Genomic DNA, 12,974 nt, shown 5'->3' with positions numbered 1-12,974 from the left:
CGGCGGGGCCCGTGAGCCATGGCCGCTGAGGCTGCGCGTCCGGAGCCTGTGCTCCGCAACGGGAGAGGCCACAACAGTGAGAGGCCCGCGTATCGCCAAAAAAAAAAAAAAAAAAAAAAAAAGAAGTTTCCCCCCAAGTGTGAAAAAAAAAAACCCTCATAATAATCAAGGTCCTTCCTCCCACCAAGCCTCAGTTACCCCTTCTTTAAAATGAGGGGGCTGGACTACATGATCTCTAGGAGTTTCTCCAGCTCAGAGCCCCTATGAGTCTGTTTTAAAGTTGAAGCAATAGGAAACCAAGAAGCACCTTCCAGGAGAGAAGGCTCCTGCCATTCCTGGGCGGCCTCTGCCCCAATAGCAGTGGATTAAATGAAGTGCTGCTCTTTAGACAGCGATTTGAGGTCCACTGCAATTCTTCCTTACATCTATTCAAAATCCTAAACAACCATCCAGGCATTCTTTCATTCCACAAATATTTATCAAGAGACCACTGTGTTCCATGCACCCCTCCAGGGCAGGAGGTGTAACAAAGAACCAGACACAGAGCTCATACTTGGGCAGCTCACAGTCTAGTGGGGAAGACAGTGTTAAGTACTAAGATTCAGTTCCACATTGTGTGTGCAAGAGGGTACCTAGTCCAGAATCGGAAGAATGGCAGGCCAGGCTTCAGAAAGGATGTGATATCTAATCTGAACCTGAAGGGTGAGGACCAATCTCCAGGACTAACAGGGAGAATGGGCATTTCAGGCAGATGGACTACTGAGTCTCCAAGGTAAGGAAGCAGCAAGAAATGCCTTGCAATAGGAACATGGAATCTAAGAGGGCAGGGAGAGAGGCAGGAGGTGAGCCGCAGAATTCAGCAGGAGCCACATCACATCACAGAAGCTCAGTGAGCCACAGGAAGAAGTCTACGGCTAATGGGAGGCTTGGGCAGCAGGAAAGTGACTGGTATGGGTTGACTTGGGTCCCTCATAAAGATATATCATAGTCCTAATCTCCAGTACCTCAGAGTGTGATCTTATTTGGAGATAGGGTCTTTACAGAGGTAATCAAGTTAAAATGAGGTCATTAGGGCACACCCTAATCCAACATGACTTGTGTCCTCATAAAAAGAGGAAACTTGGACACAGAAACATATATGGATAATGGAAGACGATGTGAAGAAACACAGGGAGAAGACCACCATCTACAAGCCAAGGAGAGAGGCATGGAACATACCCTTACTTCACAGCCCTCAGAAGGAACTAACCCTGCCAGCACCTTGATTTTGGACTTCTAACTTCCAGAACTGTGAGGCAATACATTTCTGTCATTTAAGTCAAATAAGTAAATAAATAAAAATAAAAGAATCTGTAAAACCCGTGATGAAAAAAACAGTAAAAATTGAGTATTAAATTTATAAGGCATTACTATAAAGTCACTGTTATTTGCTTCCCACTAAGAGAATATAAATATAGCTATGTATTTTGACCACAAATTCTAAAAAATTATTTTTCATAATCTGGTCTCTGGACAGCCTGCATTGGCACCAACTGCAGTGCTTACGAAAAATTCAGATTTTTGATCTTTGCCTCAAACCAATGGTATCAATCTAGATACCAATCAATTGTTCTTGATTTTCTAGACTAGTCACATATCAAAACTACTGAAGTGTCTGAGAAATTCCAATATTTCAAGATTTAGATTTTACCACCCAGAGTGTCTCTACCATCTGAAAGATGCAAAAAAATTTGTCAGCCTATATGTCTTCATTCTGTGGGTGAAATATCGACTGTGATAATATGTAAATACCACCTAGAAGTTTTTAAAAAGAGAAAGTGCACAAAAGGAGAGTATGAATACTAATAGCATTAATGTATAAACTGCAGTGAAAGAACAAAATGTTTATTTTATTTAATATCTAAAAAGTAATTCACTTACGTTCTGAGGATAGAAGAATGAGGCAGTTTAAGAATCTTTCTTACATAATCATAGACTTTGCTACTGCACAAGTAGAGTGTACACGCAAATTGCTTCATTTCTGTGGAGTACTCAGCTGTTTCTCTCCAGTTATACAACTCCCACTTAAAATCTGTTAAAATAAATTTATTCTTTGTGATGAAAAATGTGTACAGTAACATTTTCAGGCATAGATCATAGCATTTGGATATAACATATGATAGGCACCAAAATTCAAATAGTTACATTTTAACTGAGTTTGTTCAGAGGTTACTATCCAATCTTAGAGACTGTTAACCAATTTATCCTGTTCATCTTGGATCATTTCACTAGAAAGAGGGACGAAAAATGTGTCAACTTGAGTCGTTATGTTTTACTATTCACTGGCAGCCTGAGTGGAGATTTTTACAGGAACAGGGAAGAAAATGAAATAAATGGATAAATTAAGTCTCTGGATTATGAGGACATTTATTAGTTTTAGTTTGTTCCCTGGTTATCATTTATCTGAGAGTGAAAATTAAACACAAGAAATATTTGGGGGGATAGGGAACTATTCAGAATGAACAATCTTCCCTACCATTGAGAGGAAAAAAAAAATCCTCTGTTCCTGGTGCAGACCCCTATTTATAACCCATATTCCCCTCTTGGAAAAACACAAAATACTCTCTTCCATTGGAGATACCTACTCTTGTCTAGAAAAGGACATGCTTCTTTTACCCGAATACAAATCCAAAATCTCTGCTGCTTTCATCAAAGAGTAAGTTGGCAATTCTTACTTTGCCCCTCTTCAAATATCCTGGTTCACAAAGAAGACTAGGTAGTCTTTCAATGAACATATATATACTCGATAGAGTATTTTAGAAAAAAATTTGGAGACTTAACACAATTTTCAAACTCAAAGGGATTTTGCAAATTATCTAGTTCAACTCACTGCAAAAAAAGACTTTAGTGATAAATTATCTAGCAGTTAAAATTGTTTACAAAGAATTTGCAGTGACAAGTGTGTGATTATAAAAAGTGAAAAGTAGGGACTTCCCTGGTGGTCCAGTGGTTAAGAATCCATCGTTCAATGCAGGGGATGCCGGTTTGATCCCTGGTTGGGGAACCAAGATCCCACATGCCACAGGGCAACTAAGCCCACGCACCACAATTAGAGAGCCCGCATGCCACAACTAGAGAAGCCTGAGTGCTGCAACGAAGAGCCCATGTGCCGCAACTAAGACCCAAAGCAGCCCCAAAAAATAAATAAATAAAAAATAAAAAAATAAATTTTTAAAAAATTAAAAAATTTTTTTTTAAAAAGTGAAAAGTACAAGATATGGTATAAACCATATGATCTCATTTCTGGGTAGTAGGATTATGTGTTATTTTTTATTATCTATACATTTCTTTGCTTCTCCTGTGATAAACATATTACTTTTAAAATTGTAAAATCATAAAAGGATTTTGGTGATTATTTTTCATTCTTCTTGCTTATGCTAGAGACTTTTCACTTCTCAGCTAAAAGCATGTTTCCATTGGCAATACAAAATAAATATGTAACGATATTTCAGAAAAATTAAGAGCTACACCATAAGAATTACAGGTCATTAGGGAAGATACCGGAAAATTGTGCTCGTAGCAGACACTCTGTTTCCTCTGAAAGTAGCTTCTCTTCTACGAGTGCATCAATTAATCGCAAGCCCTTTCTCTTCTTTATCATCCTGTAGTTTTTTGCAGAAGCAAGTCTTTTTCTGGACACTTGTAGCATCTGTTGCACCTCAGCCAGTTTCTCTGCTCCTGTTGTGAGAGGTCTCTTTAGACTGTAGTTATGGTCCTCGGTAGCAACCTCTTGAGAATTATCAGGAAGTGGCTGTTTTAGGATTTTCTGTCTTGCTTTACCTTTAAGGTGTACACCTTGGAGAACCTACGACACAAATAGAAAGTGAAGTTTATTTTAGACATTATCACACAATGATTATCTATAAAAATACCACTGAATACAAAGCACTCACCTGGTTGCTGTGGAGAGTTAGTTATGAAAGAAAAGGTCATAATCTCTGACTTTTTAAAATATATGATCTCTGGGATAATGTAAACAAGTTTTGGGTTTTTTTGTTTTTGTTTTTTTTGGCTTCTATACAGAAGTAGTAACCTGATGCTGAAAGTTTCTGAAATGATTAAAGTAACTAGAGAAAGGTGGTGGTAATTTGGAAAGGTTTCACAGGAGTTTTGAGTTGTTCTTTGAAGGAGTAATAACATGGTTTAATGAAGGGGACAGGGAAGTTATTTGCACAAACAGGAATGCAAAGGACAGAGCATGGGCTTTGGAATTAAGACTCCTGGCTCCCCTCACTTGTTAGCTGTGACTTAACATCTATAATCCTTTATCTTCTCACTTATAAAATGTGGATAATAATACAGAGTTGTTTTAAGGATACAATAAGATACTTTATGTAAATCGCCTAGTGCAATGCCTGGACGACTGTAGGTCCCAATAAATTGTAACTATTATTGATTTCAAACGAAAGCATAAAAGCAAGTCAATTTATCATATATACAGTGGCTAAGTACATGGTGGTTCAAAAAGAGAATTCAGGGCAGTTAGAGATGTACAAATCAATTAATAGAAAGCTCTTCAAACTTATGAGTTTGGATTTGACACCAACCATATTCTTCTGAAAGAGGGAATAAGATAAAACAATACAGAAAGAAGGAGACTCCAATGAATAAGAGGAAGGTGAGGGTAGAGTAAGGATAGAACAGTTGGATGACTATTTGCAGACTGCAGACAGTGATTGAGTCATATATGAGCATGTGGCTAAGGGGTAAAAGGATAAAATTAAAATAATCCAAAAAACCCTAAGAATGTAACACCAATACTGGTGACTGGGATAAAATAAAAACAATCAGAAGAAACATAAGACTGTAACACCAATACTGATGACTGACTCATAGAAAGTCTTCTATTTTCCGTATACCTCTTTCTACATCAATGCTAATAATTAGGTATGTTTTTGGTCAAGATCAATAACATTTTTGGGGAGAGCCAAAAAAAAGGAGGGGGTAGATAATTTCAAAGTATTGTGAAAACTGTCTCATACTTAAACAAAAGCCTGCATTCTAAAGCTGTTTATATCTACTAGTTGATTTTTGTGATCAGTTTAGGAACCTTTATGTGTATCTAGACATATGGTTTGCATTTATACATTTTATTTATTTATTTTTTTGGCTGCACCACATGGCGTGCAGAATCTTAGTTCCCCGACCAGGGATGGAACGCACGCCCACTGCACTGGAAGCGCAGAGTCTTAACAACTGGACCGACAGGGAAGTCCCATAAACACTTTATTCTTATTTCTTAAAAAGCTCCAAAGCACAATTACTAATATTACATATATATTTTAAAAAAAACACCAAAAACTAATTTTCTAGGCATTTAAAGTGTATTATAGAATTTATTTCAAGACCTAGGTTTTTGGTTTTGTGTTTATCTCTGTAAAATCTACCTATAATGTGAGCTGTCTTGATTTGTAAAGGCTCTGTAAAATTTAATTTTGTTTACACCTAGATTTAAATACCTTGTATAGAGAAACAGAAGGCACAGCTCCTTTTTTCAGCTTTCTTCTTATGCCATATGACTCAAAGTCACTTTCTTGAAAGTGTTTGGAACATAGCATAGCACCTGGTCCTGGAATCCAAATCTTTTTGCTTCTGGGGTCCATACGATTAACAGCCCTGATCCATTTTGAGCGCTGAATGGTATCAGTTGGAAATCTACAGCAATCATATTAAAATTCCATTAACATGAAAATATAGTAATACTACAGTAGTATTTATTATATAAACCGATTTATTATTTAACTGCTTTACATAAACATTAAGTCCAGTTAATTAAAGTTTAATTTACTTGATCTGATTTCATTTTTCAAAGTTCTTTGACTTTTTAAATCCAAAAGCTCGGGCTTTCCTGGTGGCACAGTGGTTAAGAATCTGCCTGCCAATGCGGGATACACAGTTTCACGCCCTGGTCCAGGAAGATCCCACATGCCGTGGAGCAACTAAGCCTGCGAGCCACAACTACTAAGCCCGCGAGCCACAACTACTGAGCCCGTGCACGCCTAGAGCTCGTGCTCCGCAACGAGAAGCCTCCGCAACGAGAAGCCTGTGCACTGCAACGAAAAGTAGACCCGCTCGCCGAAACTAGAGAAAGCCCGCGTGCTTTTTAAAATTTACTGAAATAAATTTAAAACCAAAAGCTCAATATCTAAGTGATCTCATCTGTTTCAATTTGTATGTGGACAATTCTCCTATTAAACACCTGCACATGCTATCTTCACAGCCTACCCTTAACAGAATCTGCTCAAATTTAATATGTCTTTCCTTTCCTGTGTCAATTTTTTTTAATTAATTAATTTATTTATTTTTGGCTGCATGGGGTCTTTGTTTCTGCACGCGGGCTTTCTCTAGTTGCGGTGAGTGTGCGGACTTCTCACTGTGGTGGCTTCTCGTTGTGGAGCACAGGCTCTAGGCGCGCGGGCTTCAGTAGTTGTGGCTCGCGGGCTCTAGAGCGCAGGCTCAGAAGTTGTGGCACACGGGCTTAGTTGTTCCGTGGCATGTGGGATCTTCCCGGCCCAGGGCTCAAACCCATGTCCCCTGCACTGGCAGGTGGATTCTTAGCCACTGTGCCACCAGGGAAGCCCTGTGTCAATTTTAAACGATGTCCACAAATTCTTCAGTACTCCTCCTTTCAAGGGGTGGAGCCTAATTCCCCTCCCCTTGAGTGTGGGCTGGCATTAGTAATTTGCTTCTAAGGAATATAAAAAAGCAGACGTGATAGTGGGCATTAAACAAGATCATAAAAAGCACTGAGGATCTGTCCTTGCTCTCTCTGTTGAATGGTTTTTCTCTGGGGGAAGTTACCTGCCATGTCATAAGGAGCCCTATGGAGAGTCCACTTGGCAAGAAACTTGAGTTCTCCAGCCAAAGGCCATGTGAGGGAGCCTTTCTGAAAGCAGATCCTTCAGCCTCCGTCAAGGCTTCAAATGACTGCAGTCTTGGCTAACATTTTGACTGCAATCTTATGAGATACTCCATAACACCCACCTTATCCACTCCTCAATTCCTGACCCTCAGAAATTATGTAAGAAAATAGATGCTTCCACTGAATTTTGAGGAAATTTGTTACTAAGCAGTAGGAAACAAGTACATTTCCTATACTCAATTTTCCTATTGTGTTTCAAAAGGATCACTTTTCCTAGCCTTGAACATAAAAATTATCTTGTATTTCTCTACTTGTCAGTCCCAGCCAAATGATTATATTCAGCAATGGGTGAGGAAAAAAACTTGTGAAAGTAATATAATGAAAATCACAGAACTACTTTTTCTGTCCCCTCTTCTCCTTCCTTTTTTTTGGCCACGCTGCGCGGCTTGTGGGATGTTAGTTCCCCAACCGAGGACTAAACCCGGGCCCTCAGCAGTGAAAGCACAGAGTCCTAACCACTGGACCACCAGGAATTCCCTGCACCCTCTTCTTTGATTTATTTTGGAGATAGATCTATAGGTAGCCTATGACTTTTATATATTTTAACTCAGGCTTTAAAACACATAGTTGTTAGAACTGAAACTGGTGAAAATTTTAATTTTCTTAGCTACTTGTTAGGGAAATGATATGACAGTATGATAAAACTTAATTCTGAGATACTCTCTCAATCACCTTGAGAAAGAACACTGAATTGGTAAACCTATAAGTCTCAATTCCCTTTTACTAGCCATGTAGTATTAGATACATCTCTCAATCTGTCAGCCTCCTCCAGGGCTATAGTAAGAGTACCTGAGAATACAGATGCGTTCAAAAGCACTTTTTAAATGGTAAAGTACCATCCAAGGTTTGTTCTTTCTTAGGAACAACTAATTCCACTTTCGGGACTTTTTATTTTACTGTTGCAGGAAGATGATGCTACTTGATCAAGAGAGAATGTACAGGGAATTATTTTTCCAATAAAGATGAGGCACACCTCTCTCTTTTCACTGGGCTCTTTCCTTAACTGATGGCACGTGTTTGTGAGGCCACATTTCTAGATTGGGTGTAGTCTCTAACCATGCAAGGGACCATCAAAAGTTGGCTAGTCCACCAAGTTACATTACCAGCCTGATTCTCTGATGCAAAGCTTCCCAACTGGCATGCCTGCTGAGTACAGTTATCAATCCCCTTAGCCCATGGGGTGGGCCTGGGCCACCTGGAGCCCTTGAAGTAGTTACATCAAGCTAGTCCCAAACTGCTTCGTAGGTGTGCCCCAAAGTATTAAACAAATATTGCCAATCTGCAAAAAGACATGAAAAGGGTTGGTAAATACTGCAGTCTAACCAGCATGACTGACTAATTTGAGTTCTGGACAAAATTAAATTGGTATTAACAATTGATACCACTTTTAAAGCATTTACCTTGTGCTATATATATATTTTAAAGACTTAGTTTTGGTCTTAAAAAACTCTGCAAGACAGGTTTTTATCCTTTTACAGAAGATGAAACCAAGACTGGAGCAGCCAAGTTTAGCCACCAGTAAATAATCAATTAAAATTGGAATTCATGTTTCCCTAGTCTAAAGCCACCTCTGGCAGAAGAAAAATCCCAAACCAATCACCATCTCATATACACAGTAATGAAATGGCTTACACTGTAATTCAGAATCCATTTTCTTCCTCCTGTCGACTATGTCTTTTTTTTTTTTTTTTTTTTTTGCGGTACGCGGGCCTCTCACTGTTGTGGCCTCTCCCGTTGCGGAGCACACCAGCCGCTCCGCGGCATGTGGGATCTTCCCGGACCGGGGCACGAACCCGCATTCCCTGCATCGGCAGGCGGACTCTCAACCACTGCGCCACCAGGGAAGCCCTACTATGTCTTTTTTATACTATTAGCAGAGATTTACTTCCTGTTTCCTGCACATCAAATATTTTCCAGAAAAGTGGCTAACAAAACCAATTCTACTGTGGTTACATCTAGGGAGGGAGAGAAATGATTGAGGGGCAAGGCTTCAACTATACCTACAACTTAAGTCTCTTCTAAACAGAACAAAAGCAAACATGTTAACATCTGCTTATTCCCAGTGATGGGTAATAGGTGTTTGTTACATATAAATAAAAGTTGAAAAGTAGAATTCATTACAACAATTAAGGCAAAAACTCTTCCAAATGATCATGCATAAATTCCTTGGTTATGAAATAAATGGAATTTCTTAATCTCTTTACACCTACAGCAAGGGAATGAATCAAAGGGTCACTTTAAATTTTAACTTGCCAGTCCCACTTTGTATTTAGCTATTTATGTGTTTGACAGAGCACCAATATGCTCATAGTAACAGTTTCCACACCTGTGAGTCATTTTGATTCAGGCTTTTCAACCACAGCGCCTTGCTTATGTCCTGACCACCTCTTTCACGACTCTGGTGATGGTGCTGGTGATGCTGGGAAAGGCTTCAGAGGACATAATATCTGAGCTAGAGCTGAAGTGTCAATAGCAGTTTGCCATGCAGAGTGGCCACTCCAAGCAGATGCAAAAGACACAGAGATATAAAATGATTACTTGGAACTTTCTGGCTGATAAAGCTTGGAAAAGTAAGTTAATTTGGAGGCTTGAAAGGAGAGTACAGAGGTAGCTGGGAGTAGTTATAGATGGGAGATAGCTAGAGGTCAGATCACAAAAGGTCTTGTATGCCTTATATAAGCTTTGGATCCATCCTTCAGGTCAATGGCCACCACAGAAGTCTACACTCATCTATTGAGAGTTGAAGAAATTATTAGAATTCATTTTTATAACTCTTTGCCCCATCTTCTAATTTTTGTGTTTCATGATATATATTAGTATATCACTTCATATATAAATTTATAAATTATTATAAATCACATGCCTCTGTATTCAGGTTTTTTGTTTGTTTTTGTTTTATTTTGTTTTTTAAGGAAAGAGCTCCAGGATCACATAGCTTGAAGATGGAGGCTTCAACAGCAAGTTGACTAATTCTCTCCTTCCCAGATTACCTTTTTACTGAGCCCTTACTTCAGATCAATATTACCTTGTCACCAGGACTAACACCATAGTATTCTAACTCCTTTTCCTGTCTCTATTCTTTCCTGCCTTCCTTACAACTTCCTAGGTGTCAGGAAGACAGATGATTCCGTGTGTTTAATTCCGCACATATGTATTATAAAATAATAAAAATATATTTCAGATTGGAAGAGAGGTGTATGAGGAAAGGATTCACAGAGGAGCTTGGACTCTACCTTGTAGGCACTGAAGAGCCCAAGGGATTAAAATCCTTCCTTCAGGGAACCAGCATGATAAAATTTGCATTTTTAGGAAAATCATTTCCAGAAATCTAGAAAATGGAATGAATGGGGAAGAAATCAGGCTGGAAGAATCATAGCAGACTACTGTAATAAATGCATCACTTTTTTTTTTTTAAATTAAGCAGGTCTTACTGTGGTTCTCAACATATAAAACAAATAAAAGGAATAAGCCAGTTCTTCCCTATTTAAAGAAACTAGGAAAAAGGCACAGGAAAAACAGGGCAGCAAAAAGTTGAGAAAGCAATTAAAGAAAAGGGAGAGAACGAGGGAGAGTGTCAGTACAGCTATGGGAGATGAGAGTTTCAAGGAGTGGTCGATATGACTGAAAGTTAAAAGAGGTCAAGAGAAAGATTTACAAGAGCTTATTTAGATTTGGCAAGATTACCAATGACCCTCAGTTAGTGCTGTTTCATTATAGTGGTGACAGACATCTGGCTACAGTAGGGTGAAAAGGCAACAAGACTTAGGGAAATAGGTGTATGCTTCTGTTTTGAGGAACTTGGTTATAAATGGAAGGGGAGGGTAGTGTAGAGGTGCACAAAGGTTCAAGAGTCTGTGTGTCTGTGTTTAAAAGTGGAAGTAATGTGAACATGTTCAGTGTTTTTAGGCAAGTAACCAGTAGAGCAATTTACAATAAAAAGAGGACGGGAACTAATTGATGGAAACAAATCCCAGAGAAGAAAGGATACAATTATAACAGTTTAGGTGGAGGAAGCAGCCCTACTTAAACTAAGCAATACTACAAAAGGCTTACCATATATGGTTGAAACTCCTTAACTTGACATGTTAAATTTTTTTAGATAATTTGTCTCCAAGCTACTTTTCCCACTCTACTACATTACATCTTCACTTTCCATCCCTTTATATTTTTCCATGTTATTCCTATTTAAATGCTATCTTCCTTCTGCCCCACTCTCCAATCTAGGTAAGGTTCAAGGTCCAACTCAAATACCACTTGTCCCACACAGCTCTTTTTGATTTTTTCATAAAAGTCCTTTGTCAGGGGTTTAACTCTCTACCCCTCATATTGCCTTAATAGGCTACCACTTTAAATAAACATTGTACATTTCTTTTTGTCTGTATCTATTCTACGCACTTTTCCACTTCTCATTGATCTCAGTGACCTTTACTAGACTGGACCACAGATGTGGGTTCAAATTAGATCAGTCTGAAAATAAGCCCCACTCTTGTGCCAAATATAATTTCCTTGCATAACCAGTTACAGCCAGAGTCGGACCAGGCTTGCAGAGCTGGGCTAATGATACTGAACATCTGGTAATGACAGTACTGGTGAAAATCTGAAACCGAGTAGGTCCCTTCAGGGCCCTCCTGGGTACAAAAGCCCTCTGTGTCTCCCATTTCGTGTCAAAAAAACAAACAAACAAAAACCAAAAAACTTCAGTCTCCTAGGCCTTCCCTGAGTTCCAAAGAGCAGACCCAAGCAATGACTAATTAGGGAAGTTAGGGGAGTTAGGGAATGGGTGGTGGGTAGGGGGGAAGCAGTTAAGCCAGATAGCCTGAACAACAGTTCAGTGATAAGTAGAGTCCTAGTTCCTCCTCAAGGGATATACAAAACAATCTGATGGTATATTTGGGTAGTTCTGCAAAAAGTAACCCCTCACCCTGGTGGAGGATGGTGACTACCTGCTGACCACAAGTACTTAGACCTCAGACTGGCTGGAACCATAAGGCCGACGATTCACATTCTCTAAACACCAGACTGTTACCTCACCCCCCCATTCAATCAGAATAATGTCATGCAGCCCTCACCCCAAATGGTCCTAAAAGCCATCAGGGAATTCAGGACTTTTCAGCACCGGCTGCCCATTCTCCTTGCTTGGCACCCTGCAATCACCACCGGACTTTCCTTCACTACAACCTGGAGTCAGTAAGGTGGCTTTCCTGCGCGGTGGGAAAGCGGACTCCAGTTCAGTTCCATAACAAACTGATCTGTACTCATGCTCCTGAGCAAGCCACACACTCTAATGAAAGCGCACGCCTTCAACAGTTCTTCTAAACTGCCTTCCCTTCCGGTCTCCCGAAAGGAAGCAAGACTCCTTTCGAGTAACCCCTGCTAAAAGCTAATGGAGAAAGCAAGCACTTCGGAAGCAAACACTTAGCAGGAAGACGAGGAAAAGCAGTAGCTCTCAAAGTTGCCAAATTCCCTCCCCCGCCCCCACGCTACGCACGTCACGCCACGCCACGCCACGCCACGCCGATGGCATGGCGCCCCACCAGCCCCGCCCCACCCTGCCGTGCCTCCCGCCTGGCCGTGCTGGGAATTAGCGCGGAGGCTGCTCTCACGCACTGGTGGAAGGAGAGGCCGCGCTCCCGGCTCAGCACGGTATCCCGGGTGCTGCAGCCCACTGCCGAGCAACTTCGGGTCATCTTCTTGCTACGTGGGGCTCCACCGTCGGTGTTCCCGCGACAGCATGAATCCCGATAAAGTTAGCTCCGCCCGCAGACACTGCGGCTGTGACCTTTATTTGTCGAGAAAAGCGGGCTCTTAAGGCGCAAGGCTCCTACACTTTCTCTCCGGGGCCCTGCGGCAGTCGCCGTGGCCAATCACAGACCACGTCGTGTCGCAGCAGCCAATCGGAAAGGCCAGGAGCATTAAGACGCGCATTGGGCCGCCCCTCACCGCTTATTGGAGGGTGGTTAGTGGATTTAGCTGGCGTGGGCTCTTTTCCGTCCGTGCGCTCTGGTTAAATCCA

At 40.5% G+C, this 12,974-nt stretch overlaps 1 protein-coding gene across 6 annotated transcripts in view; it reads right to left on the bottom strand.

Annotated features, from left to right (window-relative positions):
* Positions 1-12,866, bottom strand: part of THAP9 (THAP domain containing 9) — a 21,413-nt gene extending 8,547 nt beyond the window's left edge. The window contains exons 1-6 of one of the 6 annotated variants that reach the window (XM_007127562.3): positions 12,569-12,618; positions 10,195-10,289; positions 9,288-9,457; positions 5,499-5,694; positions 3,541-3,844; positions 1,921-2,071 (exon numbers count right to left, since the gene is read on the bottom strand). In XM_007127562.3, the coding sequence (XP_007127624.2) occupies positions 1,921-2,071; positions 3,541-3,844; positions 5,499-5,694; positions 9,288-9,298 (662 nt within the window). In that variant the 5' untranslated portion in view covers positions 9,299-9,457; positions 10,195-10,289; positions 12,569-12,618. Of the gene's footprint in view, positions 1-1,920; positions 2,072-3,540; positions 3,845-5,498; positions 5,695-8,064; positions 8,285-8,593; positions 8,668-9,287; positions 9,458-10,194; positions 10,290-12,568 lie in introns of those variants that run through there. The other 5 variants (XM_028491992.1, XM_028491993.1, XM_007127561.3 and 2 more) reach the window with 5 other exon arrangements.
* Positions 12,867-12,974: the final 108 nt, after the last annotated feature.

The sequence above is a fragment of the Physeter macrocephalus genome, chromosome 7, assembly GCF_002837175.3.
Source record: "Physeter macrocephalus isolate SW-GA chromosome 7, ASM283717v5, whole genome shotgun sequence".
Classification (NCBI taxonomy): Eukaryota; Metazoa; Chordata; class Mammalia; order Artiodactyla; family Physeteridae; genus Physeter; species Physeter macrocephalus.
The sequence above is the reverse complement of the archived record's forward strand: the minus strand, read 5'-3'. Positions and strand labels throughout refer to the sequence as shown.